The sequence below is a fragment of the Filicampus tigris genome, chromosome 7 (genome assembly GCF_054856515.1).
Source record: "Filicampus tigris isolate MCC_2025a chromosome 7, RoL_Ftig_1.0, whole genome shotgun sequence".
NCBI lineage: Eukaryota > Metazoa > Chordata > Actinopteri > Syngnathiformes > Syngnathidae > Filicampus > Filicampus tigris.
Genome location: NC_141223.1, coordinates 27,283,577 through 27,309,062, shown reverse-complemented (window position 1 = coordinate 27,309,062; position 25,486 = coordinate 27,283,577). Strand labels below are relative to the sequence as shown.

General features: G+C 42.1%; 1 protein-coding gene across 9 annotated transcripts in view; it reads right to left on the bottom strand.

Annotated features, from left to right (window-relative positions):
- The window catches only part of bcas3 (BCAS3 microtubule associated cell migration factor), a 482,251-nt gene that overhangs the window by 253,073 nt on the left and 203,692 nt on the right, over nt 1-25,486 (bottom strand). For all 9 annotated transcript variants that reach the window (XR_015087344.1, XR_015087345.1, XM_086034860.1 and 6 more), the window contains 3 exons: nt 19,704-19,804; nt 11,989-12,185; nt 7-104 (listed from right to left, as the gene is read on the bottom strand). Coding sequence is in view for 7 of the 9 variants with exons in the window: in XM_086034860.1 (XP_085890986.1) it covers nt 7-104; nt 11,989-12,185; nt 19,704-19,804 (396 nt within the window). In the remaining 2 variants the exon portion in view is untranslated. The remainder of the gene's footprint in view (nt 1-6; nt 105-11,988; nt 12,186-19,703; nt 19,805-25,486) is intronic.

Below are 25,486 nucleotides of genomic sequence, written 5' to 3'. Positions count from 1 at the left end.
TCCTACCTGGACTTGCATCCATAATGTTAGCTTGTCCTTGATGCTCACCTAACAGCAGTGATGACCCAGGCATGCTGACTGGATCCGAACACAAAGGCTGCATCCTAGAAATGCCAAATATACACATTTTTTGCAAACAGATTAATTCAGGTGTGCTTATTAAGTGAATACCTAAATTACCATACCCTGACCACATTTTTAGTTCAAGTGACTTCTCTTAATTAATGACTGGTATCTTCTACCTGAAAATGACACAATAAAGTGGCACACATTGTTTGACTGTATCTTAGAGACTACAAATGTGGACAAATTGTTGGTACACAACGCTTATGTTAATGAAAGAAAAACCCACAATGGTCAAATACATAACTAGATAAAAGTAATAAAAACATGCGAGCAGCTATGAAGGGCCCTCACAACCCGGGCCACTTTGGGGTACTGGCACGTTGGCATACTAGGAGATTGGTATTAGGATTTTTGGAATATAGCACACTAAACCTTGAACATATGGATTTTTTTTCCAGGCCTGATGTGTGTAGGTATCAGAGTATTCATGTTTAGATCCTCATCTGTGGTCTCTTCTCAAAGTGTTTTCTTTTTCTTTGAAATGGAATTTTGAATATTTCCTTACCCACATGGGTAATCACCTGCTCACGTAATGACCAATCATAGCTCACCTGTTTTCTGAAGCTGAGCCATGATTGGTCGTTATCTGAGACCTGAGCAACTGTGATGTAATTTTCAACACTGCACGCAGGCTGGTCTCTCATGGCTGGACGCTGCGAAGCATGAGCTGCGGGTGAAAGGCTTTGATCAAATATTCCGATCACGTAATTTTTCACGAAAATCGTCCGGTCACAATCGGTGCCCGATTGATCGTAGCATCCCTAATGTGATATATATATATATATATATATATATATATATATATATATATATATATATATATATATATATATATATATATATATATATATATATATATATAGTAAGTATTCTCTACTAAGGAATCATATTTGCACTAAGGAATCATATTTGCATTGTCCAATCTTTCCTTTTAAAACGGAATTTCCTTATGTGGGAAATGACTACGGTACATGTCCTGTATCAACATGCAAGTATGTTAACAAAATACATGTGTAACAAGTTAACAACACAAGCAATATAATGCAAAAACGAATATTTTCCCCCAAATTTTTATTTTATCAAGTGTACAGGTATATGAACAAAATACAGTACAGTATAACAAACATGGTCCAAATACTGCTGACAAAAATACTGTAACACCAATGCAGTCCAGTACAGTACTTAACTACAGTAAACTGTACTGTATTTTAATGTTGATTTTTCTCAGACTTAGGAAGAAATTAGTCTATTTTGAGTTGTTGTGTTGGCTTCATTCTTTGCTGTATGAAAATGTTTTTGTATTATACAGTTTTGTTGCTAATTGCAAGTAACTGTCCTGTTGATCATCACTGATGACTGGTGATTCTTGTGCATGCAAAAGGACACGTTCATTTACGCCACTGTACTTTGTCTGTCGAGCCGCAAACAATTTCCTCTGAGCAGGCAAACTGCCAGAATCGTACTGAGCCAGAATCGATTCCTTGTTTTTCAAAGTCTCGTAGATTTGAGTTTTGTGTCCAGCTTCGCTTAATCGGATGCATTTCACTCTCTCTTCCACGGTCATTACCATTATTATTCGTTTGGATGCCATGGTCTACAGACAAAAATGTAAATGAATACATTTTAAATCTTTCACATTTCAGTAAAACGCATGCCAAATAAGTAACTTACATGTTGCCGTTTTGGAAACGATGATGGCGGAGCGGTCAAAGTTTTTCCGCAGTATCGAGCGGGAACTGCTTGAGTTTGCGCTACTGCGGGATTCGCTATGGGTTCCGGATACAGCACCGGAACTTCCGTTGTAAGGAATCGATCGTTAATGTAATACCGTATAGTAGTAGAAAATTTAATGCATACATTTTTTTTTTCCGAGTAAGGGTATTTCCCTTTGATCCGATGATGGCAGCGCGGTCAAAGATTTTCCAGCAATGTGTGTTCAAGCGTGCTTGTAGGGACGGACTGCAGACTGGAAACGCATGGATGGGCAATTTCTAGTTTGCTTTTTTGACTTGCTACACATCTCTACTTCATAGTTTGGCATGATAACCCTTTCAAACTGGCAGCATATTGTTGGTTATCATGCATTTTATATATGGACCCCTATAGCAGAAATACGAGAGTTGTGTATGGTGCTTGTTTGGTACTATGGGGCTTGTTGACTAATTACTGACTACTCGGGCTGCCTAAATCAGCATTATATACTGTGTTCTGAAGACATTGGAGAACTGAAATATTGGTATTATTTTATACCCAGATAAAATCAGAGGGTAAAATCAGCCTTATTTTTTAAAATTCTGCATAGGCGGAAATAACATTTTAAAATTTTGCTTGTGTATCTATTTCCACCAGAGTAATCTAGTTATATACACATTATTTTAGAAAGCACATTTGACATTTCATAGGCCTTAACTTTGAGCAGGTACCAGATTTATTCCTGTAACCCTTTGGTTTGGGAAATATACTAATTTATGTACAGGCACGTTTTAGACAGAATTTGCCGGAATTCAATTAAGACTGATTTATGATTAATTAATCAAACGAAGGAGGCAGGGGAAGACTTGAGCCCATATAGGCATATTTATTTGGTGTGGATCTAAGTCATCGTGTGTGTGTAAGAGGTCAGGGTCAACAATGGTCAACGGCTCACCATTCCTGAGGGAGCCAAAATACTCTTGGAACAACTGGAGGATGTGATTGCAGGCTGCATCATCCATGAGCACTGTGAAGGAGGCCTGTGACACTTCATTGTGGAAAGTGGAGAACCTTTCAAGGGCTTCTTCCAGACGCTGTATGTCTGCTCTGTGGTTTTCTTGGATCCAGGGGAAAAAAACATCTCATGATAGCCTCATACATGACCTTGTAAAGCCTGACAGCACGGTTGTATTTGACCTTTCATCACAGCAGTGATGGATCCTTCGGCAACCACTCCGGCCGGCATGAAGCGAGTGGAGGGGCTGACCGAGACGATCACGGCAGCTCGAGAGGGGGCGAGCTACCATGCTATTGCCACGCAGCTTCGGCTAGAGGAGGGGCGGTGCGCTGTAACGTGCGCACAATTTTCATGTATTTTTTTAATCAGTCTTACTTCTTGTGCTTTTTTAACTAGGAATCAAAATTAGCACTGACATTCTAACATCTGAATGGTTCCGGGAGAACCGGAATGATGGTGCCGGTTCTATTCGATTCCCAGTTCTCAGTGCCCAACCCTAGGAAACAAGAGGGGACACTTGTCAAGTTTATTTCAGGCAAATTGCCATGATCCATATACTCTATTTAAAATAATTGATTCTGAACTTAAGCCCCGTCAACTTATTTGCATGGACGCGTCCCCTGAAATGTGCGATGGATTTTTGCAGTTTTTGGTTTACAAGTTTGCTACAGCTAGGGCTTTCGTTCTGAATGCCACATTTGACCCCTCTGTCCACGTTTCTTGTTCTGCAGAGTTGATTCCTTTGAGGTGGTTTCCTTGGCATTTTAGGAGGAGGTGGTTTGCCATATTAAGCCATATAGCTCCACTTATGACTCCGTTCCTCCTCACTTCTTTAAGGAGGTTCTCCTGAGTATTGGGTGCATCGGTTTTGGCCATTATCAACAGCAGCCTGTCGTCTGGTGCAGTCGCCCAACATTTTAAACATGCTGTAGTGCAGTGTTATAAAAAAATATATATATATATTCTATTCTATTAGAAATGTTCTACTTGCTATCTACATTTACTTGCCAGTTGGCAAAAAGCCAAAAAGACACTTTCAACCGCTGAACATGTCCATGGTAAAAAAAAATACGTAAAAAATATTTTTTAAAATCCCCCCCGTGAGCCGTCACCTTATCGTGGTGGAGGGGGTTTGCGCGCCCCAATGATCCTAGGAGCTACGTTGTCTGGGGCTTTATGCCCCTGGTAGGGTCACCCATGGCAAACAGGTCCTAGGTGAGGGACCAGACTAAGCACGGCTCAAAATGACCCCTTATGATGAGAAAAATTAATGGGCCACGTTTTCCCTCGCCCGGACGCGGGTCACCGGGGCCCCCTTCTGGAGCCAGGCCTGGAGGTGGGGCTCGACGGCGAGCGCCTGGTGGCCGGGCCTGCACCCATGGGGCCCGGCCGGGCTCAGCCCGAAAAGGATACGTGGGTCCCCCTTCCCATGGGCTCACCACTGGTGGGAGGGGCCAAAGGGGTCGGGTGCCGTGTGAGCTGGGCGGCGGCGGAAGACGGGGACCTTGGCGGTCCGATCCCCGGCAGCAAAAACTAGCTCTTGGGACATGGAATGTCACCTCTCTGGCAGGGAAGGAGCCTGAGCTGGTGTGTGAGGCTGAGAGGTTCCGATTAGATATAGTCGGGCTCACCTCCACGCACAGCTTGGGTTCTGGTCCCAGTCCTCTCGAGAGGGGTTGGACACTCTTCCACTCTGGAGTTGCCCAGGGTGAGAGGCGCCGAGCAGGTGTGGGCATACTTATTGCCCCCCGGCTTGGCGCCTGTACATTGGGGTTTACCCCGGTGGGCGAGAGGGTAGCCTCCCTCCGCCTGAGGGTGGGGGGACGGGTCCTGACTGTTGTTTGTGCTTATGCACCAAACGGCAGCGCAGAGTACCCACCCTTTTTGGAGTCCTTGGAGGGTGTGCTGGAGGGCGCTCCACCTGGGGACTCCATCGTTCTGCTGGGGGACTTCAATGCTCATGTGGGCAATGACAGTGAGACCTGGAGAGGTGTGATTGGGAGGAACGGCCCCCCCGATCTGAACCCGAGCGGTGTTCGGTTACTGGACTTCTGTGCTCATCACGGATTGTCCATAACGAACACCATGTTCAAGCATAAGGGTGTCCATATGTGCACTTGGCACCAGGATACCCTAGGCCGCAGTTCGATGATCGACTTTGTAGTCGTATCATCAGACTTGCGGCCGCATGTTTTGGACACTCGGGTGAAGAGAGGGGCGGAGCTGTCAACTGATCACCATCTGGTGGTGAGTTGGCTCCGATGGTGGGGGAAGATGCCGGTCCGACCTGGCAGACCCAAACGTATTGTGAGGGTTTGCTGGGAACGTCTGGCAGAATCCCCTGTCAGAAGGAGTTTCAACTCCCACCTCCGGCAGAACTTTTCCCACGTCCCGGGGGAGGCGGGGGACATCGAGTCCGAGTGGACCATGTTTCGTGCCTCCATTGTTGAGGCGGCCGATCGGAGCTGCGGCCGCAAGGTGGTCGGTGCCTGTCGTGGCGGCAATCCCCGAACCCGCTGGTGGACACCAGCGGTAAGGGATGCTGTCCAGCTGAAGAAGGAGTCCTATCGGGCCTTTTTGGCCTGCGGGACCCCGGAGGCAGCTGACGGGTACCGGCAGGCCAAGCGGAATGCGGCTCTGGCGGTTGCTGAGGCAAAAACCCGGGTGTGGGAGGAGTTCGGGGAGGCCATGGAAAATGACTTCCGGACGGCTTCGAGGAAATTCTGGTCCACCATCCGGCGTCTCAGGAGGGGGAAGCAGTGCACCATTAACACTGTTTATAGTGGAGATGGGGTGCTGCTGACCTCAACTCGGGACGTTGTGGGTCGGTGGGGAGAGTACTTCGAAGACCTCCTCAATTCCACCGACACGCCTTCCACTGAGGAAGCAGAGCCTGGAGACTCTGAGGTGGGCTCTCCTATCTCTGGGGTTGAAGTCACCGAGGTAGTCAAAAAGCTCCTCGGTGGCAAAGCCCCAGGGGTGGATGAGATCCGCCCGGAGTTCATAAAGGCTCTGGATGTTGAGGGGCTGTCATGGTTGACACGTCTCTTCAACATCGCGTGGACATCGGGGACAGTGCCTCTGGATTGGCAGACCGGGGTGGTGGTCCCCCTTTTTAAGAAGGGGGACCGGAGGGTGTGCTCCAATTACAGAGGGATCACACTCCTCAGCCTCCCCGGCAAGGTCTATTCAGGGGTGCTGGAGAGGAGGGTCCGTCGGAAGGTCGAATCCCGGATTCAGGAGGAGCAATGTGGTTTTCGTCCTGGCCGTGGAACAGTGGACCAGCTCTACACCCTCAGCAGGGTCCTCGAGGGTGCATGGGAGTTTGCCCAACCGGTCTACATGTGTTTTGTGGACTTGGAGAAGGCGTTCGACCGTGTCCCTCGGGGAGTTCTGTGGGGGGTGCTTCGGGAGTACGGGGTACCGAGCCCCCTGATAAGGGCTGTCCGGTCCCTGTACCACCGATGCCAGAGTTTGGTCCGAATTGCCGGCAGTAAGTCGGATTCGTTTCCTGTGGGCGTTGGACTCCGCCAAGGCTGCCCTTTGTCACCGATTCTGTTCATAACCTTTATGGACAGAATTTCTAGGCGCAGCCGAGGTGTCGAGGGGGTCCGGTTTGGTGGCCTCAGTATTGCATCTCTGCTTTTTGCAGATGATGTAGTACTGTTGGCTTCTTCAAGCCGCGATCTCCAACTCTCGCTGGAGCGGTTCGCAGCCGAGTGTGAAACGGTCGGAATGAAGATCAGCACCTCCAAATCTGAGACCATGGTCCTCAGTCGGAAAAGGGTGGCGTGCCCTCTCCAGGTCGGGGATGAGATTCTGCCCCAAGTGGAGGAGTTCAAGTATCTTGGGGTCTTGTTCACGAGTGAGGGTAAGATGGAACGGGAGATCGACAGGCGGATCGGTGCAGCGTCTGCTGTGATGCGGACCCTGTATCGGTCTGTCGTGGTGAAGAAGGAGCTTAGCCGAAAGGCGAAGCTCTCAATTTACCGGTCGATCTACGTTCCTACTCTCACCTATGGTCATGAGCTGTGGGTCATGACCGAAAGAACAAGATCTCGGATACAAGCGGCCGAAATGGGTTTCCTTCGCAGGGTGTCTGGGCTCTCCCTTAGAGATAGGGTGAGAAGTTCGGCCATCCGGGAGGGACTCAGAGTCGAGCCGCTGCTCCTCCGCGTCGAGAGGAGCCAGTTGAGGTGGCTCGGGCATCTGATTAGGATGCCTCCTGGACGCCTCCCTGGTGAGGTGTTCCGGGCATGTCCCACCGGCAGGAGACCCCGAGGACGACCCAGAACACGCTGGAGAGACTATGTCTCCCGGCTTGCCTGGGAACGCCTTGGGATCCTTCCGGAAGAGCTGGAGGATGTTGCTGGGGAGAGGGAAGTCTGGGCTTCCCTGCTGAAGCTGCTGCCTCCGCGACCCGACTTCGGATAAGCGGGAGATAATGGATGGATGGATGGATATTTTTTAAAATGTAATTACATTCTCAAAATATTTAAATAACCAATTAAGGCATAAAGCAGTGCCTTATATAAATTAAGTCTATTGAAACACGTTTTTGTAAAACATTTTATTAGCCCACAAAATCTAATCCTATCCTAGATGAAATAATGAGGTTCAATTTATTTTCTAGTTATGTCCATTAAATGTGTCATGTATAGTTTCAAAACACAAACCCTTTGAATTATAAGAACAAGTAAAATAAAGCAATGACATTCAAATTAAAATGATCATGTTAATTAAAATACCGTACCTTCTCCCTCCACCAACAACAGAAGTCTAGTGCTATCGGCTCAGAGAGGGTGACACCGCCCATTCATAAGCAACCTACTCTCCAAGATGTCTTTCAACAGCATATGAAGTACTCAAATGACAACAGCAACGATGTTAAAAGGCTAGACAGGGCAGTTGTAGAGTTTATCTGTATGGATCAAGTGCCAATATATTCAGTAAAGAAAGCTATTAAAGTTACTGTCCCCGAAGTCTGTTTTAAAATACAGTGGTACCTCTACTTATGAACGTCTCTTCATATGAAATGTTCGAGTTATGAAACGCCTCAACAGGAAAATATTGCCTCTTGTTACGAAAGAAATTTTAAGATATGATAGGTAAAAATACAGTATGGGCTGCCAATCGCAGATCCGGAGTTTCCTGAACGCAACATACTCATAGTTGCTCTGCCATTGGCTAGCCTAGCATCTTCTTGGCATCCTATTGGCTAAGAGGGACCTCTACCGTATGTGTCTATGTGTGCAGATAGACAGGTAGATAGATATGTGATAGGTATGTCTATGCAGTGTATTTGTCATTCGCCCCTCGGGTCATGAGGTGTTCCGATAGTTTTACGTGAATTAGGAAAAAGAACAAGCGCCATTTGCGGCAAAGGCAGCGGTCGAGGCAGCCTTTACGTCACTTCCTCTAATAGCACGACCGCTGTGAGGAAAAGAAAAAAAGAGAGAATAGTTTTTATTGTCCATTCAAACAAAGCAAGAGATAATAGAACAGTTTGAAAAGGCGATGCGTTTGGTTGATCTCGTCAAAGAATATGACCATAATGTATCGACAGTCGCCACGTTATTAAATCAGTTCTTTACAAAACGCCAGGCAAAAACTACTTCTGATAGAGAACATGAACCAAAGAGGGCAAAAAGCGATGAGGACAGCAATTAAAAGGTAAACGACCATCATTTGTATTCTTTACTCTATTCTTTGTTTTTTTTACATTAGGCACAACTCTCATTTATTGTGCAATAATGTAAATGTAACATACATTGCTTCCATGTTTTGATGCATTTTTATGCTTTATAAAACATCTATGTCTGAATATTTGGAGAGCTTGGAACGGATTATGGCATTAACATGGAAAACGCCTCTCTACTTACAAAATTTTCGACTTAAGAAATTTCTTCCAGAACCAATTAATTTTGTAAGTAGAGGTACCACTGTAAAGGAAAATATTGTCATTTGAGTGTTTAACCTGTTTGCAAAAAGTATCGAAAAGTATCGAAATACATGTTGGTATCGGAATTGAAACTTGAAATTCGAAATTTGATATTCTGACAACCCTAGTGTGTATGCATTGCAACAGATGTTGCCATGAAGCTTATTCTAACTGAGCGACCACAGTCAATAGAAGAGCTCAAAAATATTATGCAAGAAAGGTTTTAAGCCAAGGCTGGACTGCGACTTCACCCTTCAATATGAGGACCCTGACTTCAAAGGACAGTGTTCTCATGGGCATTCAGGAGCTCCCTGAAAAAGGAACACTGAAAGTGGTGATATCTGAAAGTGATGTATCCTCCACTGGAACCTCCGACACAGACATACTCCCACACGTTCCTTTAAGACACCGTCAGAAAAATTGGCCAGATTTCCAGTGCCAACTTTTTCTTATAAATCACATCCTCCAAAACTGCAAAGAAACCGGCTCAAAGGAATAAAACACTGCTGAACAAGGAACTTGGACAGAGGGGTCAAATGTAGAGTTCGAAACAAGAGCCTTCGCTGTAGCAACCTTGTCAATGAAAAACTGCAGGAATATATTGCACATTTCAGGGGACGAGTCCGTGCAAATCGGTTGATGGGGCTTAAGTTCGGAGTCAATTGCTTTAAATAGAGCACATGGATGTCAATTTGCCTGAATCAGACATGACAAGTGGTCTCTCTTGGACTCCTTCACCTTTCTCTTGTAACCACGCTAGCAGTCCTTTAAGATTTAAGAGACCTGCAGCCTGTCTCTTTTCCACCTGCGTTTAGCTCTGTGGAATTCTTGTGTAGCTGCGCAAGTGCTCTCATTAAACCATGGCTCCGGTCTAATTTTTTGCTGCATATGTTTTAATGGAGCCACGGATAAGGCAAGATCAATGGAACCAAGTGCTGAGTTCCTCTGTTTTTGAAGAGGGAACACAACGCTGATCATCAGAGAACTGACTAGCAGTGAGGGGGTTAAAAATCTGGCGCCTGCACTCACTAGCCGTGGCTCTGACAGCACTGGAAAACATTACATCAAAGAGTACAGTCATATGATCAGAAAGCACATTGTCCAAAACTTTTAAAATTGAGACCGATCGACCAAAAGTAAGGACAAGGTCTAAAGTGTGTCCTTGCTTGTGAGAGGAGTCAGACATGCACTGCACCAAATTGAAAGAGTCAATGAGTCTTAAAAAGTCCTTTGCCAGTGTTTTTTCAGGACGGCACACGTGAATATTAAAGTCCCCCATGAACAAGATGTGATCATATAGCAGCATGATCAAGTCATTCAGAAACTCCTTGTTGTATTTAGGAGGATGGTAGATGACAGCACAGAGCACAAGGACGGCACTGGCAACTTAAAACAAAGTACCCTCAAAGCTGCTGAACGATGTGGCGAATATACACTGTTTCCATTTAAATTTGTTTTTGAAAACAGTCGCTGTTCCTCCACCACGGCTTGAAGTTCTTGGAGCACCCAAGTCAGAACATGCAGGCGGTAATAGTTCAAGGATCGCACTGGACTCAGCGGCGGCGGTCCAAGTCTCCGTCAGGCAGAGGAAATCCAAGTCATTGGAAAGGAATAGCTCCCTCAGGATAAACGATTCGTTTGTCAACGACCGGGCGTTAAACAACGCTATCCTTGTGGGAGCATCAGCAGGTGCGCGTGTCACCTCCGATTGGCGGGCCTTGGGAGGCTCCTTGAGAAGTTGACGGTTCACACCACGTCTGATGGTGCATGGTAGGCGGCGGCACAGCCCAAACTCTTCGCCGTAGCTGACAATGGGTATCAGGCACGAGCCAGCAGAAGGGTTCCGAGCGAGCCACATTCGTGCGTCCGGGAGCGAGCAGGAGATGAAGCGTGCACCAGCCTCATTAGCTGGCCACCACGTTTGCCTCGGTACCGCTTCCATCGCGATGTCAGCGGGCAATGTCTTCTTCCAGCCGTGCTCAAACACACCCGAACTTCCAACGCCGCACCGCCAGTCCAACCAAGTTTGGCGATCATACACTAGCAGAGCGTTTGTGAATGAAGCACCAATCAGCCATAACAGTAAAATGAGCCGAATTGTCAAAAGGGTCAGGTCAAGTCATGTCAAATTTATTTATACAGTCACAGGAAAGTCTCAAAGGGCTTCACATATGCAGCAGATTATATACACGACATCCCCTTATCTTAACCCCCAGGAGGGCAAGGAAAAACTCAAAAAAACATCTGGGGAAAAGTGAGAAACCTTGAGAAGGGACCACGGATGGGGGAATCCCCCTTCCAGGATGATCAGGCTGCAATGAATGCCGAGTGGGCAACATTGAACACACTGGCGCACTGTACGCCATCTTGACAAAAGGAAAACTCAAATCACTAAGTATGACGTAGACATAAACATTAAGTTAAGGGAATTAAAAAAAAAAAAAAATATATATATATATATATATATATATATATATATATATATATATATATATATATATATATTTTCGCCGTCTTTGGGGGCGGGTATTTTGTATTGTGTCGATTAAAAAGGCTCAGATTCAGAAAACAGGTAATAGGTCAGCCGTGATTGGTTGTTGTGAGCAGTTGTGTGATTTTCAGTCGACGGGAGACAAAATAACCGCCCCCGGAGATGGCTAAAAACAAGTGCATTTTGCTGCTTAACTTCCACAAATTCAAAATTAATCAGAATGCCGTGTGTCAACTAGTGGACCTGCTGGAAACATTCTTGAAAAGAATATGTTTGGGTTTAAATTTAGAAAATAACTTCTAGTCTACTGAAGACATATTTTTTAAGTACAGTATAGTGAAACTCAAAAAAATATCAGTATATCTTGAACGTTTTTATGTAATCGGTAAAAACATTTTTTTTTTTTTAGTTTTCTGAACTTGTCCGTGTTTACAGTGTAGAAAGGGGATGGAAATCTGCAGTATGACCATAAAAGACATATGGCTAAGAAAAAAAATGGCTTGGTGGTACAGTTAGAAGGGAGCAAAATTTCACATTTCCTTGCAGCATTGACAAGTGGAATGTCCAGTAGTAGTCCAATGTCCAAATGTTTTTGCAATAACAAGAACATGTTATTTTTTTTAATGGAAAGTAGATATTGACTTATTGACAAAGTTTGGTTCAAAGAACATTTTAATGAATGAACTATATACTTTGTACTATATCATTTGTTAACAATACCTCAGGCTTTGTAGGTCCAGGTCATCTGTGTCAAAGTCCATGAGAGGCTGCTGTGCATCAGATGGACCCTGAGACTGAAGCACTGATGAGGAAGATGAGATTACTGTGGTCTGGCCTGAGGGATGAATGGTCTTAAACTGAAATTGGGGTCCCATCCAGAGCCGACGATGTGGACCTGTATGAGTAACAATCTCCACCTGAGAATATACATGTCAATAAAGTAAGCACAGAGGACATATCAAAGTGTTCTACATGATAAAATCATGAGGAAATATATTAGGGGGGAAAGGGTTTGATTGGACAAAACAGAATAGTAGCTCTAAGCAACTTCAGACACAAACCAACACATCGTTTGAGAAAGGTCAGGCAGAGAGGAACATACTGGTTATGTTTAATTCAAAATCAGAATCAGTTTTAATGTTATTGTCTGTGAAAGATTAATTCACAACTAGGATTTTTTTTTTTGGTCCAACATGAAATAAATGGCAGCTAAAGGTGCAAGCAGCTATAGAGGCCCTCACAACTCGGGCCACTTTTGGGTACTGTCATGTTGGGGGTACTGACACACTGGAATTAGAATTTTTTAAAAATGACACAAACTCAATTAATGGAGTTTTTTTTTTTTTTTTGCCAGGCCTGATGTGTGTGCAAAGTTGAATGAATTTCGGCAAATGTTTAGTTCAGGGGTGCCCATTACATCGATCGACCCGTCGATCGCAAAGGCATCGTAGGTAGATCGCCAGCCTATCATCCGTCCTCACTACTGTATTGCTACGTTCACACCAACTGCATTGGGAGCGTTTCTGGCGGCGCGTTTCAATTGGCGTCAATTTAGATCGCGCGGGCAGGTGTGAAGCGAAGTACCGGAAATCCGCCCATTCGCTCCATTCGGCGCATATAAACCAAGTAAACTTTTTTGCCATTTCGCCGCCTCGCGGCAGCACATTTCACATGCAGCCACAGAGCGTCCTGTTCAGCCGGCGGCTTTATTATTTATTTTTTTTTACAGTTCTTGAACTTTACCAAGACAGCAATATTGATAGCATTAGCATAGTGTGCAAAAAAGGTGACTTGTTTTAAACGCCCAGAATGGCGCGAATGGGCGGATTGTTGTTGCTGCAAACCTGCTTGAGGCTGGCTATCAGCAGCTACTGTCCGGACTATGCGTCCCTGGCTGATTTCATTCAGTACAAGTCATCAGAGTAAGGTAATTACAAAACATGTTTTGTTGTATTTAGCTCTATAGGTTGATGCAGTCATGCAAGGTACACCATCATATACGGTACATATAATAATAATTCTCTAATCTTAAATAATGTGTTTTACATTTTTAGTAAGTGGTAGATCATTTTGACTCAGTCATGTCATAAGTAGCTCTTAGGCTGAAAAAGTGTGGGAACCCCTGGTTTAGATACTCATCTGTGGACCATTCTCAAGGTTTATTTTTCCTCAAAATGTGAATTTGAGTTTTTCTTGCCTGATTGAGGGGCTTGAATCATGGGATGTTGTCAGTCAAGGTCAACGGTGGGCCTGTGGAGCCCTTTGAGACTAATTTGTGAGTAAGGACTTTACAAAAAAAAAATAAAGATTTCACTTTACTCTTGCTTTTGCTGTAGGTTTAATTTTCATTTACCTTTTGTTTGTTGGTAACAGACACAAACCTATGAAAATTAATCCCTCATACACAACATTTGCAGCTGCACATATGCATAAATGATCTGTGTATGAGCATAACTTGAAAATAAAACGGCATGTGCACCATTCATTGCAAACAACACACTTTTCACTCTGAAGAGAAATAATCTGAATTAATATTAAGCAAACACTAGCAGAAAACAAAAAAATCATTACCCCTTTATAAATGAAAAATCGAGGGAAAAAACATTGAGTCATGTTGCCTACCAAGTTCACTTTTAAAATAGGAGGGAAAAAATCACAGCATAACAAAAATATATTGTCAACCCCACAAAAAAATAAAATAAAAAAATAATAAACCAACAACACATGCACAAATACACACCATATAAAACTAGCATATCTTGTGAGCTCCTATGCTGGTGCTTGCTGGGAGGTTTTCTGCAGAATCATTCTGCCTCATATGTTTGGCAAAATTAGAGCAGGACTTCACATCTTCAACGGTACTTCAGTTCCTTCCATGCAAACATCAAGCAGAAATTTTCCAATAGGGACTGAATTTAGCAATAAGTCTTGTTTTGCCTGTCTTTGAAAGGCCAGGCAAAAAAGTAGAACCAGTTGTTCCCAAAATGTATGAAACACTTCAACTTGCTTGGAACAAGTAACATTTTTGAACACTGCATAAGGTAAAAAGTCATACAAAGAAGGAGAGTTAAATATGTAAGAGAGCTAGGGAGTGAGGGGACAGAATGGGGCAGTTTATGCGCGCCCATATGTATCAATCAATCAATCACATTTTATTTATATAGCACTTTTCATACATAAAAATGCAACTCAAAGTGCTTTAAAACATTCAAAGCAAAACATAGAATTATCTTCAATCAAAAGAAAAGATAAATTATTTAAAAGTTGTTGAAAGCCAAACTAAAAAGGTGTGTCTTGAGCTTCCTCTTAAAAATATCAACAGTCTCTGCAGACCTGACGTCCTCTGGCAGGCTATTCCAAAGGTGAGGACCAAAACGGCTGAATGCAGCCTCGCCATGCATTTTGGTCCTCACCCTTGGAATAAATAAAAGGCCGGCGCCAGAGGACCTCAGGATCCGCGAGGGCTGGTATGATAAAAGCAAATCAGATAAATAAGATGGCCCAAGACCATTAACACATTTATAAACTAATAAAAGTACTTTAAAATCGATCCTGAAACACACAGGGAGCCAATGCAGCAATTTCAAAACTGGCGTAATGTGCTCCCGCCCTCTGGTTCTCGTCAGCACCCGAGCGGCTGAATTCTGCAGTAGTTGCAGTGGTGAAATGCTCTTTTTCGGGAGGCCAGAAAGCAGGGCATTACAGTAATCTAAACGACAGGAAATAAAGGCATGCATCAGCACTTCCGTGTTAGCCTGAGAGAGAAACGGGCGGACTCTGGCGATATTCTTAAGGTGATAAAAAACAATCTTGGTTACATTTTTAATATGAGGAATAAAACTGAGCTCAGAGTCAAAAATGACGCCAAGGTTCTTCACACAATGTGAGGGATTAAAAATGTGTAGTTTTGGTAAAAGCTTCTCTCTCTGACCTTCGGGACCGATGACTAAAACCTCAGTCTTGTCCTGATTGAGCTGTAGGAAATTATCTGCCATCCATGACTTGATATCTAAAATGCAATTTAAAAGGGTATCAATGGGTCCTGTGTCATCAGGAGACACGGCAATATACAGCTGCGTGTCATCAGCATAGCTGTGAAAGCTGATGCCGTGTCCCCTGATGACATCCCCGAGGGGAAGCATATAAAGATTAAAAAGTAGGGGGCCTAAAATTGAACCTTGAGGAACCCCACATTTAATTTAATGAGTTTTAGAGGAACAAGTATCCATACTTACAAAGAAATATCGGTCTGTGAGATAGGAATAAAACCAGTCAAAAACAGTACCAGAGATGCCCACTAGATTTTTAAGTCTATTTAATAAAATTTGGTGATCTACTGTATCAAAAGCAGCGCTTAGATCCAGTAGCACCAAGACTGTGAGTTTTCTCACGTCTGCAGTGCACCTAATATCATTTAAAATCCTTAAAAGAGCAGTCTCCGTACTGTGGTTCATCCTAAAACCAGATTGATATTTCTCCACAATATTATTTGTATTTAAAAAATGATTCAACTGGATGAAAACCAGTTTTTCTAAAATCTTACTTAAAAACGGTAAGTTGGATACGGGTCTGTAATTATTAAAAACGCTCGGGTCAGAACTGCTCTTCTTCAGAAGGGGCTTCACCACCGCTGTTTTAAAGGCAGCGGGGAAGACGCCTGTCTGAAGAGAGCAATTGAGTATATTTAAAATTTGTTCTTCAAAAAATCCATAAAATGTCTTCAAAAGAAATGTGGGAATTGGATCCAAAAGGCAGGTTGTTGGGTTTACCTGGGAGAAAACTCGAACAAGTGTCCTTGCATCAACCAGGGCAAAACTTTCCAGTGTTTCCTCATGTGAATATGATTGTCCGGGTTTATTAAAACTTGTGTTTTGACGGGCTAAAAGACTGGATCTTATGTCATCGATTTTACTTCTGAAGTGGTCTGCAAAGTCCTCACAGAGAGCATCTGTTGGTCTCTGTGGGGACTTATTAAAATCAGAACTAGTTAAAAGTTCTAAGGTGGAGAAGAAAACCCTGGGCTTGTTTTTATTGACTGTAATGAGGTTTGAGAAATAGGAAGATCTTGCCAGTTTTACTGTTTTATTGTAGGATTTCAGTTGTTCGCATAAAATTTCATAGTGTACTGTAAGTTTACTTTTTCTCCACCTCCTCTCTGCACTCCTGCATTTTCTCTTTGATATTTTGATAGCATTGTTTCTCCACGGGGGTACAGTCTTTGTTTTTGTTGTTTTAATTAAAAGTGGAGCTACTGAATCTAATGATGATTTAAGATGTAGGTTAAAATTGTCAACAATAAGATCACAGGGTGCAGGTAAAATGTCAGCAGGAGTGCTTTTTAAGGTCTCGATAAAATTTGCAGCCACCTCAGAAGATAGGTAGCGTTTCTTCACTGTTCTGACCGGGACTGCTAGATGGTTAAAACTGGCAATGTTAAAATAGACACAGTAGTGGTCTGACACTGCCAAGTCAACAACAGAGGACACACCAGCAGACAAGCCATAGGTTATAACCAAATCCAGGGTGTGTCCTCTGTTGTGAGTTGGATGCAAGACGTGCTGTTTAAAATCCAAGCAGTTTAAAAGGTTTGAAAAATCTCTGGATAGTGGGTCCGAGATGTTGTCCATGTGTATATTAAAATCGCCAGTTATTAATATCCTGTTATAACTGGAATATAAAATGGATAAGAATTCTGAAAATTCTGTAATAAAAGAAGTGGAATGATGGGGAGGTCTATAGACGGTAATGCAGAGAATAGGGGGACTGCTAAAAACAAAGGCATGGTGTTCAAACAATAAATAGCTGCTAAAAATGATCTCCTTTGATAAAAGAGTATTAATAAAAATTGATGCAGTCCCGCCTCCTCTTTTGCCATCCCTTGTAGAAAATAAAAAGTTAAAATTCGGTGGGCAAGCCTCGTTGAGAGCAACTGGAGCATCTGTACCAAGCCATGTCTCAGACAAAAGTATACCATGTAAATTATTGTCTAAAATCAGGTCGTTTATGATAAAAGTTTTGTTTAAAAGGGAGCGCACGTTAATGTACGTTATGTATAATGCGGCTCTTTGCAGTAACACATTAAAAATTGTGTCTTTGGTTTAATAAATGAATGATTTAACATGGTAATTAAAGAGGGAAGTCAACCCAAACATATTTTTTTTCCAGAATATGTTCTATACAAGCCCACTAGTCAAAACACAGCATTCTGATTAATATTGCGTTTGTGAAATGTGAGAAATACACCTATTGTGATCTAGCTCAGGGGGCAGTCATTTTGTCACTTATGTCGACTGAAGATGACATTGAAGTTGCTCAGGGTTCAGATAACGATGAATAATGGCTCAGCTTCAGAAAAAAGGTATTCTTCAGAAACAGGTGTCAGTACCATTTTGATACCCTGAGGATAACATTCATTCATTCATTATCCATACCGCTTATCCTCACAAGCGGGCGTGCTGGAGCCTATCCCAGCTGTCTTTGGGCAGTAGGCGGGGGACACCCTGAATTGGTTGCCAGCCAATCGCAGGGCACACAGAGACAAACATCCGCACTCACAATCACACCTAGGGGCAATTTAGACAGTCCAATCAACTTACCATGCATGTTTTTGGAATGTGGGAGGAAACCGGAGTACCCGGAGGAAACCGACGCAGGCACGGGGAGAACATGCAAACTCCTTACAGGGAGGCCGGAGCCGGGATCGAACCCACGACCTCTGAACTGTGAGGCAGACGTGCTAACCAGTAAACCACCTGAGGATAACAAATCTGACAAATACTTTAAAAAGGCATAAACATATTTTTATAAGACTCGCTGCTTGGCCCTCCTGCCGCCCTGCACTGGCCATAGTTATCAGCAGTAAAAGGTTGATCTGCAAGTAGGGTCGCTGTGAAGGCTCTCCTACAGGGCTGCCACAAACGATTATTTTGCTAGTCGACTAATCACCAATAGTAGTCTCTTGGATCATATGTAAATCACGGTATAATCACACATATATATAACGATAATTTTTTCAATGCATTTTTCGTTTTATTAAAAATATTCTTTATCGATTCAGAGGTATTGATAATCTATGTTTAAAGTATAAATTAAAAAAAAAAATAAAAAGATATGCAAGCGATTACGTGCGTTAGTACGTCAGACGTCTGTGCTGAGACTTACGTGGCAAGATGGCGGAACAAGCAAAACCTCACGTGCGGCGCAATCGTCATTAAACGCATCGGTTTGGAGACATTTCATTTCTTTATGAAGTGTGAGATGAGGATAAAAAATATGTCGGGAACCCAACAAACATGACACGCTACCACCCAGAGTTGAGTGTGGCGAAATTGGTGAAAATGTGGTGAAAATTGTGGTGAAAATTGTGCGCTTAGTACACATCATTTCCACCGAGCTACGATGGTAACATTTAGCTAACATCCACACATGTAGCATTACAAGAAAGTTATGGTAAGATAACTTTAAACTCACCAAAACGGTTGTAGATCGATTAAATAAGTATTTTATTTATCGCCGACCATGTAGAATGTTTCCAAGTCTCCAAAGGTATTTTTGTATTCGGTCGTAATTATCTGTTCTCTCCTCCGCTCTCGTGTGTGCGTGTGTGTGTGTGTGTGTGTGGCTGGTTGATGATGCAAGACCATGCACAGCCAGGCACGGCACCTTTTAAAGGAACAGTATACTATTTTGTATAGATGGATTGATAGACAGTCAAATTGTCTTTTTATCATACTATTCTAATTATTTATTCAACACAATATTAGAATTTAATTTAATTTTAACCGTCTAAATTATTCATGCATTTTAATAGCTTTTAGGATTTACCTTTATGTTTCTTTATGTGGGTTAAAATAACATGTGAAATTATATACAGGTAATTATGTGTTAATAATTTCACACATAAGTCGCTCAGAGTATAAATCGCACCCCCGGCCAAACTATGAAACAAACCGCGACTTATAGTCCGTAATTTATTTATTTTTTTTCCCCTATGTTTTCAATTACACTTCAACCTAAGGTGATAATGACAAGAAGATTACGACCCATTTAACTGAGACACCTTATTCTGACATTTTTATTGCACACAAATGTTTATTTTACCTAGTTTTCTGAAAACATAGGTACTGTACCTGTTTACAAATGATTCACAATGTGTTTACATATTAACTTCAGCCATGTCACACTGGATTTATTGTTTGAAACCTTTACTTGAACAAAGTGTTGTGTAATTCAAAATTGATGGGCTCGAAAAAAAAATCACATTAAGACAAAGGAAGAATGGCAAATGTGTTCAAGCATGCAATAAAATGTATATAAAATATTTATTTTACACAAACCAAGTATGTGCTGGGTGTCAGCATAGTGAATGATGGAGATTATGTCTGCTTGATTGTGTCACAATGCCAGTGCTCAGTTAGTAAAGACAGGGGACTGACCTGAGAGAGCCACTCCTCATCGTCCTGCCCAATGTGATCAGATGACAGGCTATCTGATGACTCATGATGTTTGCTTTGGCTCGGAGTCCCGGGGGACATCCCTGAAAGAATCCATCGAAATATTGTCTTCAATTGAAAAAGAAACAGTCTTGGAAAAGCATGTTAAATGTGTTTGGACAGAACAAACATTTCAATACGATACTGAACAAATATATTCACTTTAAATAAAGGGTTGGCAATAATTAATTCCTCTATTGTTGTCATTTTACTGAATGTGCTCATTGTGCATTTTTTTTCCTTATGCTTTGCAGAAAATATCGTCAAAATATATCAAATAATATGCTTAAGTACTTTTTTTTTTTTTGTAGCTACAGCACATGCTAATGCGAACAAATACAAATGTTTTTATTGACCACAATATTTAAACTTCAGGGTGCAGGGTGGAAAAAGCATGTACTACTACTTGAGCTTTTCCTTTGGCAGCAATAACTTCAACCACACATTTACCGTAAATACAGATTGGAAATGCACTGACATCAGAAGACATTTTGAACTATTCATCTTTTCAAAAACATCAGTTCTGCAATATTCAAAAGATTTCTGGCACGACTCAAACTCTTGAGGTCATGTCACGACTGGGCCACTCGGCGGATTTTCTTCTGTTGAAGGCATTCAGCTGTTGAAAAGAATAACTGCCATAAATGTGAGACAGACTGACAAACAAATACGTGGCTCCTATCGCACCTGACAGACTCTTTGACGTAATGAGGCAAACATTGACCGCTTCAGTGTGAATGTCAGACATTAAGTCTTGAGGAAAAAAGTATGGTTGTTGCAGCATCCTGCTGTGTGGATGTTTTTCAGTGGCAGCAACTGGGAGACGAGTCAGACTTGAGTAAAAGATGAATTTACAAGGTCTTTCTTAATGAAAATGTGCTCCAGAGAGCTCAAGACCTATATAGATATATATATCTATATCTATATCTATATATATATATATATATATATATATATATATAGATATATATATATATATATATATATATATATATATATATATATATATATATATAGATATAGATAGATAGATAAATTCACGGTTCGGTTCGATACATAGGTGTCACGGTTCAATACAAAAAAACAATATATTTTTTAAACTTCTAATTTATTGAAATTACCAACATTTGCTTCAACTCAAAAGTACAAACTTTATTTATTTTTTTAATCTGGTTTAGCAATACCTGCTTCATTTTAAACTGTGCAAACTTAGCAACATATTAAACAAAAACAGCATCATGAAAAAAATAAAAATACTGTACTGATACAAAATAAATTATCTCATGGAGAAATTACCCATCTTCTGTGGTGCATTCTATGCAACAAAGTATAATATATTTTACAAATAAATAGCTCCTTAGAAAATAAAAGTTAGACTGTACTTGTCATGTCAATTATATATTCAACATCAGCAACTTATTAAGCAAAATCAGAGCCTTAAAATAAATCAATCTTTGGTTCAATCAATCTAAGTTGGAACCATATAGGCTATATATATATATATATATATATATATATATATATATATATATATATATATATATATATATATATATATATATATATTTATTTATTATTTTTTTTTTTTAAACACCTTGAAAAAAATAATCTCCCTTAATACTGTATAATTTGAAACATCATTATTTTTTAAACATTTCAAACATTGTAACACAAAAGCATTCAAATACAGTAGTGTATCATTAGGGTCCCTGACTGTATTTTCAGTATAGGCAGAACATAAAACAAACACACTTTTCCCTTCAATTATTTTTTCAAACCATTGTATTAAGGTGTACAATACTAAAAAAAAAGAATAAATAAAACAAATGAAATATCAGGTGCAGCTATTCCTGACACATTTTCTGCTGTGCATACTTAGCAAAATATTCAACAAAAACAGCACCATGAAAAACAAGAATACTTTACTAATACAAAATAAATTATCTGATGGAGACATGTCCCATATTCAGTGGTGCATTCTAAGCAACAGATTACAGTGCAATTTACAAATAAATAGCTCCTTAGAAAATAAAAGTTAGTAAAATAGTTTCGCGAAGGAACCTTATAACGGGGCTCAAGTGCGGCAGGTTAAGAAAGCCGGCGTTTTCCACAACAGAAAAGGGTCGCATGTCGATGGTAATGAAATTAGCATCGCCCTGTCGATTTCTTTTGCCCTCTTGGAATCATGTGCCAATGACTGTCCAAGCGACACTGGTAAAGTTTGTTGCACAGGTGCTTTTTCTTGTCTGGTTCCACCTATTTTTACATCGGGGTGATGTCGGCGTAAATGTGTTGTCATGTTTGTTGTATTTCCACCGACGTAGTTTAGCATTGTGTGACTTGCGGCATACCGTTGTAGTTTTGTCCACGACACGCTTTCCATCTGGGGCATACTTAACACGAAAACCAAAGAACTTCCAAACGCTAGATGTGAAGTTTGGTGGAGCTTCTTCCACTTCAGGTATGCTTGTAGCCATGTCACAACCGCCAGCTAGCTCCCCATGTGACCTCTCACCAGCTTGAGCCAAATTAATGTGGGAGGAGCAGTACTGTACTGTGAATAAGTCTGCGCTCGCCAATGCAGCATATAAATAGGCGGAGTAGACCGCATAGCTTCTCTTCGTAAAAATCTTGTGTATTGTTCGATTCAGTGCGCACCGAACCTTGACCACTGTATCGAACGATTCAATACAGATACACGTATTGTTGTACCCCTGTGTGTGTGTGTGTGTGTGTGTGTGTGTGTGTGTGTAGCATTATCACCATCATTGTATTATTATTATTAGTAGTAGTAGTAGTAGTAGTAGTAGTAGTAGTAGGAGTAGTAGTAGTAGTAGTAGTAGTATTGTAGGGTGTGTTGTTAAATTTTGAAGGGAAAAAATAATTTGTTCCATTTTGGAATGCTAGTGTTACTTAAAATGTGGATATGGTGTAGAGCTGTGAATACTTTTCAGATGCATTGCGCATGCACAGTATATTTCAGGTGACATATTTTCAATATGGCTATTTACATTCACAGAATACAGTCACCTCCATTACATATGCCCAAATTGCACGTAAATAACTCCACCAAAAAAAGGACGGGCATCGACAACACTAAACAACATATAAATAATACAAATATTAAATTTTAACTCATTCACTGCCATTGGCATATTTATTTGTCTTTTCACATTCCAGCCATTCAATCCCAGGAATGTAATTATATTTGTTTCAAATGTTTTCAAACATTAGGGTAAAAGAGGGTCTACAAATGTCTGGCAGTGAATGAGTTAAACATTGTTTTGTTGGCCTTCTGTAAATCTTTAGCAGGCAGGCTTTTTTTTCTTTTTTTCTTCACCTTATTGAGCATTCTGCGCACTGCTCTTGCGGTCATTGTTAGAGGTCTGCCACTAATAAAGGGTAACCGGGTAGTACAGTGCTGAACCTTCTCCATTTATAAACATTTAAAGAACATTATCTTAAATTGCACTCCAAGACTTTTTCCTTATGAAAAAAATTAAATAAAAATAAAAATGTTGTCTTCATTTAATTTATAACAACACGTTTGCTTAATAATTGAAGAAAAACATTCAGCTCAAAATGTCTGGCAGATACTTTGAAATGTATACACTGTACCACTGAAAATTGTGTTAAATTGTGTTCTTAAAGGCACGGTGGTCGACTGGTTAGCACGTCCGCCTCACAGTTCAGAGGTCGTGAGTTTGATCCCGGCTCTGGCCTCCCTGTGTGGAGTTTGCATGTTCTCCCCGTGCCTGCGTGCGTTTTCTCAATGTACTCCGGTTTCCTCCCACATTCCAAAAACATGCACGGTAAGTTGATTGGACTCTCTAAATTGCCCCTACGTGTGATTTTGAGTGCGGATGTTTGTCTCCGTGTGCCCTGCGATTGGCTGGCAACCAATTAGGGTGTCCCCCGCCTACTGCCCGAAGACAGCTGGGATAGGCTCCAGCACGCCCCGCGACCCTTGTGAGGATAAGCGGTATCGATAATGGATGGATGGATGTGTTCTTAAATCCTAAATGGCCATATTAGACATTAGGAGTTGTTTTTTTACATATATATTTTTTATAAAATAAATGAAGACAAAGTTCTACTTAGCTTTTTTTTTCTCTATTCTCATACAAAAAAACGATCCGATTCGTGACTCAAAATCCATGACCGATCCGAACCGTGTCTTATGTGATCCATTGGACCAAAGACAATCTACTGGTACTCATTCGAGTACCGTATGAAAACGATTATGTGCACCCCTGGACAGGGGATTCTGCCAGACATTCCCAGCACATCCTCATGATATGTTTGGGTGTGCTGGGTCAAACTGGCATTTTCCCCCAACATTGGAGCCAACACACCACCAGATGGTGATCATTTGGCAGCACCCCCACTCTCTTCACCCGAGTGTCAAAAACATGCGGCCACAAATCCGATCATACGACTACAAAGTCGATCATCGAACTGCGGCCTAGGGTGTCCTGGTGCAAAATGCACATAAGGAAATCCTTATGTTTGAACATGGTGTTTGTTATGGACAGTCCGTGACAAGCAAAGAAGTCGAGTAACAGAACACCACTCGATTTCAAATTGGGGTAGGAGGGGCATTAGGCATTCTTCCCAAGAATGCCCACGTGAGAATTGAATTCCCCAGGTGGGAGCGCTCTCCAGCACATCCTCTAAGGACTCCAAAAAGGGTGGGTACTCTGAACTGCTGTTTGGTGAATAGGCACAAACAACAGTCAGGACCCATCCACCCCACCTTAAGGTGGAGGGAGGCTACCCTCTAGTCCACCGTGGTGAACCCAAACATACAGGCACCAAGCTGGGGGGCAATAAGTATGTCCACACCTGCTTGGAGCCCCTCACTTTGGGAAACTCTAGAGTGGCAGAGTGTCCAACCTATCTCAAGAGGACTGGTACCAGAGCCAAAGCTGTGTGTGGAGGTAAGCCCGACTATATCTAGTTGGAACTTGTCAGCCTCGCACCCCAGCTTGGGCTCATTCCCTGCCAGAGAGTGACATCCCATGTCCCAAGAGCTAGTTTCTGTAGCCGGGGATTGGAGATTGGCCATGGTCCAATGTGTGGCTGTGCATGCTGTCTTGACGTAAATACATAGTGACATCCTACTTGTTCATGTGCTAGCAAATGGTGACAAGCCACTATAGCTTGGCTAAGAAGAGGCGTATTTTTCATGCTATTTTTAACTTGTTTTTTAATAAAAGTGTTAAAACAATTGCCGCTACTGAGATAAATACTGGAATGAACTCGATCTTGATAAATCATTTGATGTTGACATTGATCTGCGAGTGTCACATTGCTGTAAAACGTCTGTTCCGATGAACGCATTGGACAATGGAGCGTTATTCGTCATTCAAATGATCAACTCATTAGCAAACTCTTTAGAAGCCTGATAACAAACCTGGTCATTTTAAAAGGTGTGTTACATCAGGGAGGGATTGAAAACCTGCAGGACAGGTGCCTTCGAGGACCGTAGTTGGTGACCCCTGCTATAAAGTCTCAACTACAGTGGGTCTGATGTCTCAAGTTTCCGTGTGAAGCCTGTGAGTTGACCACTTTGTCCTTACCCCACCCCACCGTCCCCAACTGGTCCTGGGGAATCGGTTCGCCGCCCTGGCGAGTGAGTCTCCTGTTCCCATCACTGCACTACAGCAGTCGGAGACACCGACTGCTGCGTCCGACGCTGAGGCTGTGCTCCCAGGGGCTCCCTC